This window comes from Uloborus diversus, unplaced genomic scaffold, assembly GCF_026930045.1.
Source record: "Uloborus diversus isolate 005 unplaced genomic scaffold, Udiv.v.3.1 scaffold_867, whole genome shotgun sequence".
NCBI classification, from domain to species: Eukaryota; Metazoa; Arthropoda; class Arachnida; order Araneae; family Uloboridae; genus Uloborus; species Uloborus diversus.
Window position 1 is genome coordinate 7097 of NW_026559085.1, and position 19530 is coordinate 26626.

Here is a 19530-nt window from a genome sequence, read left to right on the forward strand (position 1 = left end):
TTATATTCTCTTCCCAATTCAATAAAAATAACTTTCAAATTCTTATTGCTGAAAACAAGACCACTGTTCTTTACTAAAAATAAAATTTGAAGCTGACAGCAGTGATTCCATTTATTAGTTAATTTTAGTAACCATTTATTACTTTCAATAGTGTGTATCCACTTGGAAGCTATTATATTTGAAGTTTTGAAGAAATTTCCAAACTAAAAAGATTTGCTCCAAAAAAGGCATTATAAATAAATGACAAATTTATTATGTGTCAATGGCAATTTACACACAAGTAAACATTTCACTGTCCTAAATATCACAACATATTGCAGCATCAACATATTTGTAAAAAATCATTACTTTAAAATATATATATTTTTTAATAATAAACTATTATTTTACAGTTTTCAAAGTCATGTAGTAGCATACACAAAAACAGGCTTAGGATTATCATTCAATAAGCTTTCCTAGCAACTTCCAAAGCTTTTGCAACATCTTCAACATCCATTCTAGGATCTGTAGCTCTGAGTCTTGGACATCCAGATTCAGTCCGGATCTTCAGTGCCTAAAAATTGTTTTGTAATTAGGAAATAATCTCATTATACAGAAAAAAAAATATTTTAGCAATAGAATAATCTTACAACCCCATTTGACCAATGGAGGATTTACAGGTTTGTAGGTAATTGCAATAACTTTCCGTGGGCCCCTTGCAGATGAACAGAACAACATAAAATATTCTTTATGTGTCTTTTAGGATCCTCTTCAAGGTCATTGCAATATTTGCAACCTGGTAAATCCACCCACGACATACGGCACAATACTTTAAAACTTGGTTGGGAAGGTATTGAAAAGAGGTCCTATAATTAAAGTAGGGGAAAATAAACTCTATAGGCACATTTAATTTTTAAAAAAATGTATGGTTAAAGATCCTTAAATTTGGATTTTAATCAAATTTTTTTCTTTTCTTCTGATTATGAACATATACATTATGTGAAGATTTTATGGCTACAAGATCATATTAGCCAAGTAGGAATCCAATGCAAAATGTTCGCAGAGTAGTTCTCAAAGAACCATCATAATGGATACAACCCTCTACAAAACATTAGATGCTCATTGCGCCATTTTATTGAAACTACTACAAATGGCACGCATACCAAAGTCAATTGACACTACTTCTGCCACCGCCATTTCATGCAGCCCCTTCTGTAAATATGGGAGGTTGATATGCTGCAGCCCGTATTGCCATTATTATTTTATTGATTTATTTTATTTCATTGCTCATTTTTAAAATAAGCTAATTCCAAGTTGTTTAAATACATAAATAAAGATTAAATGTAACACATTTTTAGGTATCAAACATTTAAAAGTATCAAGGCATGAAAATGATAATACAGAAACATACTTCCTCCATTAAACCATCTAAATACTCTGATCTTTTTTCATGACTTGGATGGGTTGACAAAAATTCGATCTCTGAATTTGATCCAAAAGTATTCTTTAAAATTGCCATCTTGGACCAAAAGGCACTACTTTCACGCACATCAAAGCAAGCCTAAAATAACAAATACAAATGTTCAAAAATTAAAAAAAGTATAATATACTGGCAAAAAAATTTACGTGTATTTTTTTTTTTAAGTGCAAAAAAAAAAAAAAAATCATAGCTTTTTAATAATGTTTTCTTTTGTTATGATAACTTACTTTAGCAGCAAGTTGTAGCCCAACATTATCTGCTTCGGTTTCTATTTTTCTGCTGTATGGAAGTTGTAGAAATATCTATCAATATAACTAAAATTAAGATTTAAAACAGAAAGCATGTTCAAAATGAATAAGTGAGATTGTTTATTTTTTCTGAATTGTATTTCAAATTACAAAATTCAATTATTTATAAAAATTTGAAATAATTTAAATAAAAGAAATTAAATTTTGATATATGATGTATGAGAAGCAAACTGAAGAAGAAAATTAGATGCTATTGGATTACATTTCAAATATATAGTTACCTATAAATGGCTTAAATAACAGAAATTACAGCAGGGAAGTTAAATTTAAATCCAACGAACTTGGCAGATTTTTATTTCAAATAAATGATATAGCAAACTTTTATACAGGGTTCATTATGAAAGTAATGCGCATTTTCTAGAAAAAATAGATTTATTGATCATACTTGCACAATGTTTAAAATTCTTCAAAATACTGTCCTTCTGCATCAATACCCTTGAGGTGAGGTGTTTGCACTCCTTAAAGACACCCTGAAACTCCTCGACGGGAATGTCTCTCAGAAAAGGTGTAACATGGTTTTGGATGTTTGCCATGGTTTCCCAATGTTTTCCTTTCAGCTCTCTCACAAAAAAAGTCGCATGGAGCCAAGTCGGGACTGTAAAAGGGTTGGGTGACCACCAAGGTGTTGCTCCGGGTCAGGAAGTTGGTTTCCTGTCAACACTTTGCACAGACCTTACGCATTTGCCGATCCTCGTTCACTTTTCACCATGTACTGCGAAAGGGGGCTATGTGTAAGGTGTCAGCAATTCGCTGGATGTAATTTGTCAGAACGCAAAACTGCGTGCACACAATCCATGTTCTCGTCAGTTCTGACCTCCTCCCGGCCCTCCTTGAGCGCCTTGTACCATTTCCCGTACTGTGACCTCGAAATTCAATAGTCCTTGAAGGTCTCTTGAAGCACCTGAAAAGTTTCCGTTGCATTTTTACGGTGTTTAAATCAAAACTTCATAGTGTATCGTTGCTCAAGTGAGTGCCCCATTCCGAGCCGTGTTACAAAAGTCAAAAACACACTTCACGCAGAGGCAAGTCTTTCCATTCACACTGCTTGGAGCAAACTGACGACCAGCTGTGTTCAAAGAGCAGATCCCAAACCACATTTTCTTCCGGTTATACTGCGCTGCCATCAATCGTTGCTTCTCAATAAAATCATGTGCGTTACTTTCATAATGAACCATGTATAATATAATAAGCAATCTTTATAAGTTCATAAGAAACAAGGCAGGTATATTTTTGACTGTCCTTAAATGTCAAACTTTTTTCCTACATATTTGACTCATTTCCCTTTTGTTACAAAGTGTCACACTTCACCTTCCTCCTTCTCTTGTCACATGTCATATTTTTCATAAACATATATACTGCTATTATAATTCTGTGATGTCACTTTTTATCACCCTTTTTCTTCCCCCCTTGTCACAATTTTATGAACCTGTCTGCCCTTCCCCCTTTTATCATGTTCTCTAACTGGGTGCCGTGGCACCTTAAGGTGCAGTGCCATATGGAAAAGTGTGGGGTGCCATGAAATCAATTCATATGTAGGTGGGTTTACCAAATAGACCAGTTAGGCCATTAACATTTTTTTAATATAGCATAGTAAAAATTCGCTAACTTGTGACTTCATCGTCATCAGAAAGTCTAATCTTTACTGATAATAAAGTTCAAAATCTCTCTGTCAGGATGTCTGGATCTCTGTGATGCGCATAGCGCCTAGATCATTCGGCCAATTTTCATGAAATTTGGCACAAAGTTAGTTTGTAGCATGGAGTGTGCACCTCAAAGCGATTTTTCAAAAATTCGATTTTGTTCTTTTTCTATTTCAATTTTTAAAACATTTTCCGGAGCAAAATTATCATAAGATGTACGAGTAAATTACGAAACTATCATGACGTAGAATGGGAGAGCGAATGAACATAGCCAATTGGCAAGAAATTCATCATCCATTATTTGTAAATATACAGGCGAACCAAATGACCTTTTAATTTTTTACTACAGGCACATCCGATTTATCATGAGCAGTTTTTCTTCACCTGGAAAAAGTGTTGCAAACGTTATTACAGAAGAATGATGTAAAAACTACCTGATCTTATTTTGTTGAAGTTTTGCTTCTACATAGCTAACTGTTAGGGTTATATGAAGTATTTTAAATGACTGTCATAGAGGAAGATTATGTAGCCTTGAACTAAAAAAGAGGAGTTTTGAAGGAGTTAAAACCAAATTGAAAGAGTTTGAAGGGCCCTTCAAAAAAATTTCCTAAATGAAGAAGTATTGGAGGAGTTTTGAAGGAGTGTATGAACCCTGCATTAGGAACATGAAAAAAAAAAAAAGATACATAAATAATTTCAATTTATCACAAAAAAAAAGAGCACACATACATAACTCAGGCTATTTAAGTTTAGTTAAGCTAAGAAAATGCATAAATTTAAAGTATATGAATCTGCTAAATTGTCTTTTATGAGTACAATAACTTTTTAATATAAATTAGTACCAATTGTCAAAAACTAAAAGAGAGGATTTTATAATAAATATAAATTATCCCTTTCTATACAGTGGAGAGGGGGGAATTGTCAGACACTACAAATACAGGAAAAGCAACCATCTGTTTCAAAAGAAGGAATCAGGGACAACTACAAACTCAATATTTAAACAATACTGAGCAAAATCATAATGATTGAAACATGAGGAATGATTTTTTCTTTTCTTTTTTCTTTTTAAGAGAAATAACAGAAACTCTTAAATTAAACTCATGTTCCATGAAAAACTCTAAAATACGAAAAAAAACAGCATAAAATAAATACTGCTAACTAAGTTCAAAATTAAAAGATTTTAACAAAGTCAAACAAATTAGGGCAAATAAATTTCAAAAACAGACTATTACTTGAATGGATTTTTGATAGAGCCAATGAGTAAGAACGGAGATGCTATCACTAGGAAGAACAGCCCAGATAGCAGCAATGATAATAATTGAGAGCAAATCTAGCAGATGAACAAAACTCACATTCTCAGCCTAAAGTAAATAAAACATGTTATGTAATGTTTTTAAAGAACACTAGTTAGTGCACTAATCACATAATTAAAGTAAAGAAAGTGAAAAAAGAAATCCAACTTTTTAAAAATGTTCCAATTACTTTACATTGGGTTGAAACAAATAACATAAGTGCAAAAACCAACGGAGAATTATCTGTCAGTTTTTTAATGAACTGATTAATATAACATTAATTTGTACCTCAGAGTGAGGAAGTTTTAAGAATTAGGTTTAAATGGTTCAATACGGAATAGGGTTCAGCATACAATGCACTAATAAACAAAAAATTGCAATTTTTCGACTTACGTCAGTCTGGCTCTGAGGTATAAAAATATGTAAAAGAATGCTTAAAAATGTTGAATACATACATTGCAATGCATCACACTTTATTTAAAAAAATAGCAGATTTACTTTAGCAATTTAGTTAAGGTAAGAAATAACAGTTTTAATAAATTATTTTGCCACTTAAAGTTCTTCACTAAACATCTGTTGATACATACATGGATCACAAAAAAGTTCTACCATTATTTCTAATTCAGATTAATTCTCCATATTATAAAACTTGGCCTACAAACAAAATACAGATTTGACAAATAGTTGGACAGTATTCAGTGAATATTTTTTCTTCTTATTGCTTGGCTTGATTTATTGTTTAACAGATTTTTGGCTGAATACCTTTGGATACATTGAATTAAAAACATGGCAGATAAAACAGTTTAGAAGCACAGTTGGCCTCGCTTAATCGAATATCGACGCGTCCTAAAAATATTATTCGATTAAGTGGGAAAATTTTCTTTACCTTTTTAAATTGACAACATTCGTCTTAACATGTAATAACAATAAATCAACAGCTATATAAAGGAAGAACTTCATGTTATTGATAAAATGTTTTTGAAATAAGCTAAATAAGCAACAAAATAGTTTAATAATTATTATGTACATTACAAGTACAGTCCCCAAAGTGGTTTTTTGAGGGGAAAAAGTAGGAAATAAGGAATCAAAAATTAAAAAAGTAGGAAAAGTAGGAAAAAAATCGCTTAAAAAAAGTAGGAAAAAATAGGAAAAGATAGGACTACACGCACGTCAAGACGACTGACAATCATTAGCATGGAAAATAAACTAGTGGAAACAAAGATAGTAATTACAAAAATATGAAAATAAAATCTAAACAAAGAAACACCTTTAACCAATACAGTAATAAAATTTTTAAGTGTGAAAGAAAAATGCAATATAGCGATCGCAAAAAAAAAAAAAAAAAATAAATAAATAAATAATAATAATAATAAAAACTATTTTGGTTCAATAAAACCATTTTTGTTTCAGATTTGTTTTGTCAAAAACGAAAACATTCCTTCAAGAGCATCCATTTATCATTTAAAAATATTATCACTTTCAGCTCCTGTTATCATAAACTATGATACAAAAGCAAAGCAAATATTAAATTAGTTTTAGTCAAAAATAATCAGCAGTTGACATGCATTCTTGCATAATCAGAGGCAGATGTTTGAATTTGAAAAAAAAAAAAAGGAAAAGACTGAAAATTCGGAACTAAAATAAATGTGTTCTTAAATATGGGACATAAAATTTATAACAAAATAATTAAACTAAATAAATAACGAAATAAGTCAACTAAAGGGTTTGTACTATGTTATGTATTTTTAGCATTCAACATACATTTTTGTTTCAGGCACGTCATTTATGGGGGTCAATTTCGCCCCTCCCTGGCTTTGGAAAATTAATGCTTAGCTATACATGTTTGTACGTTTTTTTTTTTGTTTGCAGATAAAATTTGCATTCAGTATACATCCGATACATCCTTCGCTAGCAACCTCCGGGGGGGGGGGGGGCAGTTCGGGGGAGGGAATCAAAGTGATGAGTCAGTTCTAATTTTAATCAAGCAATAAAAACGAATATTGTTTTAATGGTTTGATGATTTTTACCTCCTTGTTCCAACATTTTTTGTCATGAAAATAAAAGGAAACATCCATGCATGGTAAACATAACATTTTCATCAAAGACAAAGATCAGTTAATGTTTCTATGTGCATAAAAGGGAAGGCAAATAGTTTATCTCAATCCTCACCATACAATAAAAATATTCATTCAGAAATTGTTCACGAAATTGAGAGTGAGGGGGGGGGGAAGCACCTGGCATCAAATGCCTGCATATATCTCTTTCTCCCTCCCTCCCTTTGATCAGGCGCAATAAGTACAATAACTTACAGTAGATACGCCGCATCGGCATAATTGCCGCACCCCGAAAAGAGTAAGAGTCTGTCAAAAAAATTTTAAATGCTCAGAAATGTCACATTGAAAGAAACACAGCACATAAAAATGATGAGCAACTCTTCGATATTGATGATATATCAGAGTAGAAAATACCCATTAAAAAAAAAAAATGCATATTAGTTTGTAGCTCTATCCCCCAACTTTTAAAAATGTTAAGAAATAAAAACAAAAGATTGCATTTAAATTGATTTCCGATTCTTCTCCAAAAATCGGGAACGCTTTGCCCATCCAGGTTTTGCTGCTTTTTTTTTTTTTTTTTTGCAAATACACTCTTTGCAAGGAAAGAAAATGAAATTTTATAATCATGTTTACGATTTAGAATGAACAATAATCATATTTATGTACGAAAAAGGTTTCCGCGATTATTTTTGAAGTGGTCCGTTTTTTGCGAATTTCTGTTAGATGTCGCTTTTATGTTGTACTAACATCAATAAAATATGTACAGTATACAAGTTTTTCATTTTTTGCTTCCTTATGTCCTTTTAAGGTTTTACATTGCCTTTCTGTTTAAATAGAGCTCCATTTCACTTGTAATCATACAAAAAATTGGCGAATAGGAAATTCGTTTTTCCCACATTTTTTGAACAGTCGGCGTTTACTTTAATTAAAGCTTCTAATTGAAGGGTAAATAATATATAATTGCATCAAAATGTGCCAGTATTTTTTTTTTTAGTTTCATTAATACAGTAGGACTGAAGTCAGGGCGATAAAAAGAAAAGTCGATCATAAACGTCGGACATCAAAAAAAGTCACTTACGAAAATTTAACTTTTAAACACACAAACGGCGTAGCATTCCTTCCAGAAATTACTATAGTCATTCAATTAAAAGCTAAGGATCCTTTTGTTCCTTTTACTTTTCAAAATCAAAACATGCAGAAAATTATTGGCGCGGCATTGTAAAAATAAGAATCAATGCACAATTAGAAGTGCTATACTAAAGAAAGAAAAAGTAGGAAAAAAAAGGGAAAAGTAGGAAAATAAGGAGAGAGCACGAAAAAGTAGGAAAAATAGGAACTCTTCGGGGTCTGCAAGTACGTATGAAAATTATAAAAAGTAACTTACAACTTTAGTTATGAAATTTTTGTTTTGGCACCTTTTTCCAGTACAAGACTGGATTGCTTGCTCAATGTCTTTTGTGAACACTTTTCCGACTTCCTTTCCCCCTCCTAGTCTACCATGTTTTACATTTAATATTTATCAATTCATTAGTTACTCACTGCACTATTTTTTTCCTTTTGTACTGGCAAAATCGAGAGCAATTTGATAGAATAGTTGAAATGTTTTGATAGAATATGAATGTTGCTTTTCTCACCCGTTGACGGCGAAAAATATTGCTTTATATTTTTAAGTCAAAATGCGCTCTTACTTAATTTATTTCTAATTTATTCAAAAGTTTTCTCAGCAAAAATAATTCCAAAAGCTGAAAAGCTGGTCGCTATAATTCAATTATCCAGGGAAATTATTCGATTAAGTGGGGATCTTTAACATTGTGTATGTGGGGAAATATTCGGTTCCGGGAGATTTTATTTGTATAGCTGGTGTATTCGTTTATCCATTACCCAATTAAGCGGGGCTGACAGTATTTATATAAATTGAAAGATTAATTATACTTCAGGACAGTGGCAGTTTGTGCTCAACTTTGACAGATGGCTCCAGTACTATTTAGCATTTCCTCAGCAATGTTCGCAGAGAACGAATGGAGAGAACAATAAGAATTGTTAATAAGCTAATCTTCAGCAACATAAAATAGGTTTTATCAGAATTAATACTAGGTTGAGATAACAATAAAAAAGCATGTCATTTATTTTTTTAGATTTTGAACGCAACTCTATATTTAACCAATCAACGAAAATTTCTCAAGCCAGTCATATACAGTACTGTTGGCTTGAATCTTTAATACATCACATACACAAGCAAGCTGGTTCTTATTACTTAGAAATTGTTTGTCATTTTCAGGCAATAAAATATGCATTACATCATAAAGATTTTAAAGTGCTAGCAAGTTTTAAAAGGTCTTCTATTTAAAAAAATAAATGAACAGGTCTATCTTTTGGAGTGGCAAGAAGATCGACCAATCTGTTATTGAGTGTCTGGAATTATATATCTGTAAACTGAATAAACTACCAATGTATTAAGGCAGTTAAATAAGACACTATTGATACATAAGGTCTATCATAAACGACTATTGTAAACCCCGAATTATCCCCAAAGCACCTGCAGGAACCATATGGTGTCACACATTTGACTGCAATACCAATGCTAGTAAAAGTACAGTTAAGAAAATAAAGATTATCATTACTCGTCAAAATTGTTAAGTTTTCAGAGCTTATAAATGCATCTTTTAAAAATAAAAATTTCATTATGTTGCTTTAAATTTGTGTAATTTTTTTTTTCAACTTTGTATATAATTTAATTAGTTCATGAATTTAAAACTTACCCCATGGTTTTGGATGCAGTGAGCAATTTCATGAGCAAGAATTGTGCCAAGTTGATCATCATTGCTGCATAGTTTTAACATTCCAGTAAAAACAAAGACATAACCAATCTAAAGTGAATTTCAAATTCAATATTAAAATTAATATTCAAATTCTCAAAACGAATGTTTTCTCAATCAATTATATAGTTTGTGCCTCCAGCTCATGTGATTCCTATTCCGGGCTGATGAGTGCTAAAAAGCACGAAACTGCAGTACTCTGATGGAATAACTGAGCTGGCGGTGTATTTTAATTATATAGTTGTTAGTCAAAAAATGACTTACAATTAAACACGTAATTCTACATTTCAAAAAAATTAATAATTTCATTTAATGATGTCATAGTTCTACCACATGATGGGGTCGAATACTACAGCTACAGTTGGGGAAAACCTAACCTAGCAACATTCTGAAGTCGTTGCACACCACACCATACAAACGCTGCCAGGTTAGGTTTGCCTTAACTATAGGTAACTATGATTCAGCCGTTTCAAGGTAAACTCAACAAATCAATGCTTTTTAATGATTTTTGGAGAATATGAAGAAATGATCAAATTATATTTTAGTACCACTTCTAAATTTTACTTAATTGGAAGTATTTATTTCTTCTTCAGACAAAAATTTTCAACAGAAGTGAAAAGTTTTCAGAAGTAAGCAATAAGTTCTACAATTAAAAAATACTCAGTTTTGTGTAGCAAACATAAATATTCTTTGGCAAATTAAATTGAGAAAGTTTTTCATCTTCCCATCTTAATTCACAGCATTAAAATGATAATTAGTAGTCACAGTACCAGGTTGTTCTTGAAAATAAAGCTGTTATGCAAACCATGAAGAGAACAAAAGTGCAATCTAATGTATCTTTTGGTTATGAAAGATGCTTATTTGTGAATAATAACGTATATAATACAAAACCTCTGACTCCAAACCTCTGGTTTTCTACTGTATTGCAAAAAGGGGTAATTTATGCCAAAAAACTATTGCTGGTCGTAAAAATGTTCCATGCCAACAGTTACAAAAAATCACTCAGTTTATTAGAACTTTAAAACGACCAAAAAGCACATAGCATATCATCTTTCTGAGGGATATAAAACTCAATGTAAGGCACAATGTAAAATGGAAAGCTTTTTTTTTTTTTTTTTGAGAAATTGAAATCTTCAAGTCTCAATTGAAATCTTTAATCTACTGATGGTCACTTGAAGGTGTCAGGGAGTTTACCCCTGACTCCTCGTTCAAGTGATCAACCTGGGGTGTCAGGCGCTACACTCATGACATCCCAGATCCCCTAAAGCAATCCCTGGATCTGCTAAGTTTGACACAAAAAAAAAAAAGATGGCGCCAGTAAACTTCGAATCAATGAAAATCCAGTCTTCAATTGAAAGTGCAGACAGTACAATTCAATCAAGCATAGTATTCAAAATAAATTACGAAATTAATGAAATAATTAATAAAATGTAATAAATACAGAAAATTTTGTAGATGAAACAAACTTTGAAAATTAAATCTGGTATACTCATGACATCGCAGATCCCCTAAAGCAATCTCTGGATCTGCTAAGTTCGACAAAACAAAACAAAAAAAAAAAATTGATGGGGCCAGTAAACTTTGAATCAACGAAAATCCAGTCTTCAATTGAAAGTGCAGACAGTAAAATTCAATTAAGCATAGTATTCAAAATAAATTATGAAATTAATGAAATAATGAACAAAATATATTAAATATTGAAAATTTTGTGGATGAAGTAAACTTTGAAAATTAAATCTTAACTTACAGGTAACACAAATGCATTTTCAAGAGAGCTCTCAATAACTGCAACATTCCACGTCTTTCTTCTCACTTCTTCAATGTCGCTGTTAGCAGTGAGGATACGATGAACTACTCTTGAAACTCTCACTGATGCTGGGTGTGAACTAGGCAAAATTTGCTGTTTTACTCCTTCCAAAATCTGTAGGATTTTGAGAATAATAAGCATTATGGTAACAAAAGAAAATTAAAAGAACATATGCTTAAAGGTATAAACTATTATAGCTAACAGAAATACAATGCTGAAATTATCTTAAACATTATGATCTAAAACAAAACAATAATAATAATATTTTTAAAGAAAAGCATTACAAAGGCAAAATACGAACTTTATAATGAATCACGTTTAGGGCTAAAATTTATTTGTTTACTAACGGCATTGCCCAGCTTTGCACCGTCTACCTCGAAAATAAAAGTTATCTAAAGTGACGCGTGTTCAACAGTCAGGCTTCAATTAGAGAAATAAAATTACTGCAGAATTTCCCGTCAAAATAATCAACAAAGATCTTAAAGAAAAAAACGGCAAATCAAAAATTCCCTAACCAATTAAATGTAAACTTCCATAAATACAACTAAAATCCTTGATTATCTTCTGCTGGCAGTACAAAAAAAAAAGAAAAGGAAAAAAAGATAAATTGCCAAATAAAAATGAAAAAGGGAATCTTTACCTCAAAACAAAAACAAAATTTTATTTAGTCACAGTCCAGAAAAAAAAAGTGGCAACCTTCTGAATAGTTTTATTCAAGTTAATTTAAAATGAGATCACACAAACAATAATTTTCTGATATGAAAATACTGTTCCATTAGGTGAAAAATGCTTTAAAAAATTTTCTCAGGTATTTTAAAGCCTTGTTTTTTTGTTTTTTTTTTTTAATTTGAAGAAAGTAAATTAATTTCAGGGGTATTTTTTGTCACTTTCGAATGGGACCTACAGCAAAGAAATTGGGTAATTATTTCAAGTAGAAAGAGCCATTTAATGACATTTTCGAGTCTTGAAATTAAAATTCGAAGGGTCCCTTCTTTTTTGGCGTTTGAAAAACCCCCGGCATTCCTTCTCGGGTGCACAAGTACCTCCCTGCCAAATTTGGTTGAGATCCAACGTAAACTATGGATTTGTATAGGGAACATAAAAACATACATATTCTTTGTTTTATTTATATAGATTTATCAGAACTGTATGCATTAAACATAAAAATGTTACATAGTTATCTACATTTTTAACTATACTATTTGACAAGTTTAACAAGTTAAACCAAATAATTATCAACCCTCAGCCACACTTCCATCTTCTCTGCTTTTTCTGATTGCATCATGCAATAAATGCAATAAATACATCATGTTATTTATCAGCATTGTTGTAATGTTTTAATCAACAACTGATATAAATATTTAGCAAAAAATTGTTGCTGAATTTAGAGTGACATGAATCTTAAAATGGCTTTAAGGTTTAAAGTAAAGTATTTTTATTTTGTCCATTGTTCAAAATAGAATATTCACATACATTTCAATAATGATAGAATGTGTAGAACCAGGTTTCAAATAGCTTGAGTTCTTCATGTTAATTTCTTGTTTTATCTCTATGAGTAATACAAAGTATGTGCGTGTGTTGCATGTCATGCAACAACACACTAAAATTTTTGGGCAGGAAAAACTAGCCAGCTTTTTTTTTTTTTTTTGTGTGTGTGTGTGTGTATGGGTGGATGCGAGCATTAGGGAGAAAAATAATGAACATGATGGTGGAGATTTTGTGCAGTCCTAATTTCATGCCAATCGAAAAATTGTTCAGCAAAAAAATGGTAAATTTTCTCACAGCCTTGTGTTGAGCTATTTCACAACTTAAGCAAACTTTCCTCTTAGACTTACAAAATTCAAGTACATTTTAATATAACAGGCTCAGTATGTCATGTTAATATATTTTTTCTTTCAGTTTTACTTTCACTTTTTTTCTTTTTTCTTTTTCATGTTCTCAGATGTAGGGGAGACGAGAGGGAGAGAGTTATCTGGTCAACAATATTTATTGAAGAAAAGAAACACATAACCCTTTGAGTAAAATCAATCAATTTTGCTGAAATAAAAAAGAGTACAAGCTAATGTTGTTTGTAATTGTAATTTTTAAAAAAACATATTATTTTTAAGTCAGTAAATCTTGATTTCTAAAAATTTATAAAAGCCATTTTCCCTAATAATATCACTTCATTAAGATGCAGAATTAGCTTGGCTTGTGCCTATTGCTCATTTAAGACATTACTTCAGTCTATGTTTAAATTAACATTAATTTTCCCAGGGGCGGCTACTGAACTAAAATTTTTAGGAGGCGGGAGTTCTCAATGTTGTTGGCTGAAACTCCAAATTTTATCCCCCAATAATTTGCAAGCAGGCATACATAACTATATCTTATGAGGGGAGACATAGGGTATGTATTTTTTTTTCAAGTAAATGTAGAACAGCTCTCCCTAAATTAGTCAAATCCTCAGACAAAATTTGAAAAAATACAAAAATGAAATTTTTTTGGATGTCACAGGAACTTTCTGTGACTTTTCATCACAGCACCCCAAGATTTCCCATAGAAATGTGTAAAGATTCCTTTAGGAACATTGGACATTAAGCAAAAGAAGAAGGTTGAAATTAGATCCCATGCAGACTAGGGTGGATCGAAAAAAAAGAAATTTTGAATCTTAATTTGGAATACCTGCCAAAAGCTGTGCATGTGTAAGTACAACACACATGTAAAATATTGTCAAGTTTGAACAACTCTTTGAGGGTCCTACCGAGGCTTGAATTTCTCAAAAAATAAAAAAAAAAGTCAATTTTCCAAAATTTTTATTAAAATACTAGTGTTTAAAATTTTTGTTATGATAAGGTTAAAATGCTTCCTTTGAACACTCTTTTCATGTATCTTTACAGTTATTTACAGTCCTTGCACCATTAAGTTCGCACATAAGACGTTAAAATTCGCGAAATTAACCGAAAACTGACTTTTTTAAAGCTTTTTTGCACATTGCAATATTTTTTCTTTTAAATTCCAGTTTTCTTTTTTACAACCCCTGTACAGAATGCAGTTTTAAACAGAAGTGAAGTTAAACTTTATTACATTAACAGCCCAGCATAAACTAAAAGCAGGTGGCTGCATTTCGAGTTCCATTCTAACTTTTCCATCTGCCGAGCCACATGTATTAAGTATAAATTTATTATTCATTTTACATTAGAAGTAAACTATCAAAATTATTTAGTTGTATTAACTAAAAAAAACATAGAGAGAAGTGCATTGGTTACAAAGAATGTATATTTACTCATACACAGTCGCTCTGACATATAAGCATCAATATTTCACAAAATGAAGGACTTGAAAAGTATCAGTTAGTTAAAGTCACAGAAAATTGTCAGTTCGTCACATTCATTCATGAAACCTCTTTGAAATCATTTTTTGATTGAAACGATGATGATATTTTGAGATTTAATTTCTGCTCTTATGAAGCCATCTCTTGCCGATTGACTAATCTCAAACAAAGAAGCTTCTGTCACCATATTTGCAAAGCATTCCACCACCTGAGTGTGACATCACATCACACCCGAGGGTCCCCTGTTCCTATCACAGTAGTGACTTGCTCAGATTAGGGACCCTCCAGAAGTTGCAACATTTTTTATTTAAACCTGGGTGCGACAGAGGAACTAAACGAAGGCAGGCGTTGGTGTTTTCAAACTATTGTTGAAGACTTTCATTAGATATGCGAGTTAAAATAGGAGAGGGGTGGCAGTTATTGCACACTTTTGCCGGTTGATAACATCAGAATAGTCTAATGCATTAAAGTTAATCCTTGAATTATAGAATTCTCTTTTTTTCTTCATGAACAGAAGTCACTGGTCTGTCCTTCAAAATCTTCGCAAAGCCAATTCTCTGATGTACTTCGTTCATCAGTGATCACTGTTAAGAGAATATTTTTCAGGAGGCAAAAATAAGCATTTCGTTGAATGACAGGATCAATAATTTTTTTCAGATTTTCACTTACGTAACAAGATGTTGTAATAACACTGATGAAGAACAGCAGAGTTTTGTTTCAATTCCAGAAGAAGAAAAATTTGCAACGGCTATACTCTCGCCAACAGAGCCATCAACATTTTTTAGTGTTGACGTCACTTCTAAAGTGGAACAAATGAGGCTTTCTCTGCCAACGCTATCAAGAGTGTGCTACCAGTAGGGCATTTCTGACAGATGTGCAATGTGCTGCAGTAATTACTTCAGAAACATTACAGGATTTTGGTACTATGTCAAATAATTATCGCTATAAAGTCGTTAATAGGAATAAAATTTGAAGACAGCGACAGAAGTGTCACAGGTGTCACAGACGAAGTACGTGCTTCTGTTCAAAACCTGCAAACTAGAAATGAAAGGGTTTGAAAAGTACATTTTTTGATAGCCGAAAAGACAAAACTATGACAAAAAGAAATGGTTGGAAACAGATACCATAGAAGAAAAATAAGCGAAGAAACCATGGTTGAAAAATCCAATTCTCTTTATTTGGGTCATGTGACGCCAACTTCTGGAACGGGGGAAAACATGTTGCGACAGCAATGTGATTTTCGAACTGAAAATTTGTTTGAGCCTTAAGGATCTTTTAGCTTTCGGCTGTGATGGCACGGCCACGAATACCAGAAAAAAGAACAGTGCAATTGAGGCTATAGAGCAGCGATTCCCAACTGGTGGTTCGCGAACCCCTGGGGGTTCGCGAGAGGTTTTCAGGGGGTTCGGGAAAAAAATATTGTAATGGCGGAGTTTAAATATGCCTGTTTCTGATGAAGTCTCATGGTTCAAGCGATTTCAAGCAAATTATGAATATACAGTGAAACCTGTGTAAGTTGACCACTCGCGGTGCAGTACTTTGGCGGTCAACTTAGACAGGTGGTCAACTTATAAAGGGGGGGTAATGATTTTTTTATTTTCTGTCATTTCTTGCACCATGTATTCATTTTTTGACGAATTCACTCTTATCTTTCTGTTTAATTCACTTTCATTGTTTAACATTATGAAACACTAATTAAAAATACTATTCAAATATTTTTGTCATTTTTTTTTTTCTTTGTTTTCAACCATATTAGACACTAATTCTAGAAATTCCATATGTGCTCAGCTAATTTCTCTGGCTTTCTCCCTTCTCAATTTTCATATTTCATACTTTTTATTAATCTCAAGTTCAGTTAACTTTCTTTTTGAAGCCTTTTTATATAAAACTTATAGCAAAAAAAGCAACAAGCTCGACTCTCCCAGTTAATAAAAGCAAATTTAAAATGTCCTATCTCTTAATCCCTTGCACCAGAAATATGTAACTTTACTCTTTAGCAGGCCCAGATCTGCGTACCCGCAGTGCGGGGGTCCACGTCCTTAAGGGGGCTAACGGCCCTAAAAATTGAAAAAACTAGCACTAAGATTTGTAAACTTTACAAATAGGACACTGCTGGCTACTAGGGAGAGGACCTACATATTTTGTTGCAGGGGGCCCAAAATTTATAGATCCGGGCCTGCTCTTTAGCACAATTCCAGTGTTGCCACAACATATTGCAACTGAAGGAAAAGACTTTGTACTTCTGTACTGACACCTATTTTCTTTGAACAGAGAATAGGCTATCTTAAATAGAACAAGGAATGAAAAACAAGTTTGGAGAATAAAGAGCAGCATAAGCTTTATGCTGCGGTTTTATTTAGTTAGTAAAATGCTAGTCTGTTAGTAAAAGCATTAAACATCTTCTTGGAAAGCTATCAAAAAGAAAGATAAATAAATAAATAATAAAATATAAAATAATTGCTGAAGAAAGATTTAAAAAATAAACCAAGTGGTCAACTTACAAAGGGTTTTTTACAATACTCCAAACCAAATTTGGTGTACATTAGTGGTCTAGATAGACAGGTGGTCAAGATAGAAAGGTGGCCAAGTTACAGAGGTTTTCCCTCATTATACAAGATAGGACTAATTCCGTTCCTGACAAAAACCGTCAACATAGACAGGTGGTCAACTTACGAGGGTGGTCAACTTTACAGGTTTTACTGTATAAATATCTAAAATATTTTGAGGTTAAGTTTCTTGACCATTAATTTGAGTCCGAGGAAGAGCTATTTCTTTGCTGTTGTGTTGAGCCAAAAATGCATAGAAATGCATAGAAGTGAGATCACTCTGTTGTTTGTTGCTATAACTTTCACACTACATATTCTACAATTTACTTCGAGCTTTATCGTCGAAAAAGGGAAAGAATGGCTAGCAACCCAAAAACAGACAAGAAGTATAAAAATTACTATAAAAAGTTTTGCAATGTAAAACTTTCTGTTTTACATTGCAAAACTTTCTGTACTGTTTACGCAGTAAAAAAAAAATAATAATAAAAAATCAGCAGAATTTAATCATGCAACTTAATCTGCACTCCACGTAAATGAGGAATTTGAAATTTGTGAAGAAAGTGTCTTTTGAGGTAAGTGAGCAAAAAAATATTTCTTTTGTTAAAAATTACCTTATTTGTGCAAAAATTAAAGTAAATGCGTATTTTGAGCATAGATGCTTCTGTTATTTTTCAATATACGCATTTTACTCCTCACTTATGCACTAATTACAAGAAAACTCTTCAGCAATCAAACGACTGATGCACGTAATATATCTTTATCAATCAGCTAGGTTCGTACTCCCTTTCAAGAAGACTTAAACATTCAGATCTTTCTCATTTTGCTGTAAGAAAAAAAATCATTTACTTAATCTGAGGACGGTCCCCTGAAAGGTATTTTAAAGATCATTCTTTACTTGATTTCTGATTTAGTGATAATAGAGATGAAAGTACCCCTGTGTCAGAAAAAAATTTCAGCCAAGCTTTGGCCTCTTTATTCCACAAATATCCCATTTTCAAGTTCTTTTTAAAAAGTTGATTGAAGCTCGACGTAGAACAATTACTGTGTTTATTTTTTGGTGAATTTGTTTTGCATTCATTTTTAGCGATCATTTTAGTTCGTAAAAATATTTGTAATTCTATATTTTATAATTATGTTTTCGCTCTTGTTATAAACTATGGAGCAGCATCAAACTAAAAAAAAAATCTCCCAAATTTTATTGTCCATGTGCGTGCGTGCACGCGTTTTTTTTTTTTTTTTTTTTTTTTTTGCTTGTTACTTATTAACTTAGTACCCAAGGGGTTCGCTAACTTCTTTCGGAGTTCGGAAGGGGTTCGCGTAGGGGGAAAAGGTTGGGAACCGCTGATTTAGATCATATTACTAAGTGGGCAGATAAATGGGGTATGGCAGTTAATGTAGGGAATGTCCAGTGCTACACTTAGGTCATGGAAATAAACGTATGAGATATCGTTTACAGGGTTCAGTCATAAATCAGGCAGAAAATGTTATGGATCTGAGTATCTTTATTAATCAGGACTTCAAGTTTAGTCAACAGTGCAGTATTGCTAGTAACAAAGCCAACAAAATGCTTGGGTTTATCAATAGATCTATTTCAAACAAATCTAAGAAAGTTCTTCTGCCTTTATATAGGAGTTTAGTAAGACCTCATTTGGAGTATGCTGTTCAGTTTTGGTCGCCTTATCTGAAGAAAGATATTTTTGTATTGGAAAGGGTTCAAAGAAGGGTAACTAAATTAGTAAGGGGACTCTCATATTTAGATTATGATACCAGACTTAATAGGCTTAACATGTATAGCCTGGAGCAAAGGAGAGTCAGAGGGGACATGATTCAGTTATTTAAATTTATCAAAATGAAAGATGTAAATGGATTAAATTTTTGCGGGGAAAGCAGGACAAGGGGTCATTGTTTTAAGCTATTTAAATCTCAGGCTAACTTGGAAATCAAGAAAAACTACTACTTTAGCAGGGTCGTGGGCACTTGGAATCGCTTACCGGAAGAGGCGGTAATGAGCAAGGGAGTGGATAGCTTTAAGAGGGCCATTGATCTTCATTGGGGACTAATTAATTGACTAGGACCAGCCTAGCTGGGCCCAGAGCCTGTTGCTGGTCGTCACATTTGTATTTGTATTTGTATTTTACCCAATCAAATCGAGAACGTGTGATGATTTAAAAAGCACTTCACTATTAATTGATAAACACGCTACGTTTTGACCCAATGACACGTAATAATGATAATATCCTTCAAGGAGTAAGTGCTATATAATTAATATAACACCATACTTATGTGCACAAGTAAAAA

General features: G+C 32.4%; 1 protein-coding gene across 1 annotated transcript; it reads right to left on the bottom strand.

Moving 5' to 3' along the window:
* Nucleotides 1–264: 264 nt before the first annotated feature.
* LOC129233982 (metalloendopeptidase OMA1, mitochondrial-like) lies at nt 265–11517 on the bottom strand. Its single transcript, XM_054867894.1, is given in 7 exon segments — nt 265–445; nt 448–553; nt 1391–1540; nt 1687–1761; nt 4640–4768; nt 9513–9620; nt 11317–11517. Coding segments are annotated over 7 exon segments (813 nt in total). The 3' UTR covers nt 265–401.
* Nucleotides 11518–19530: the final 8013 nt, after the last annotated feature.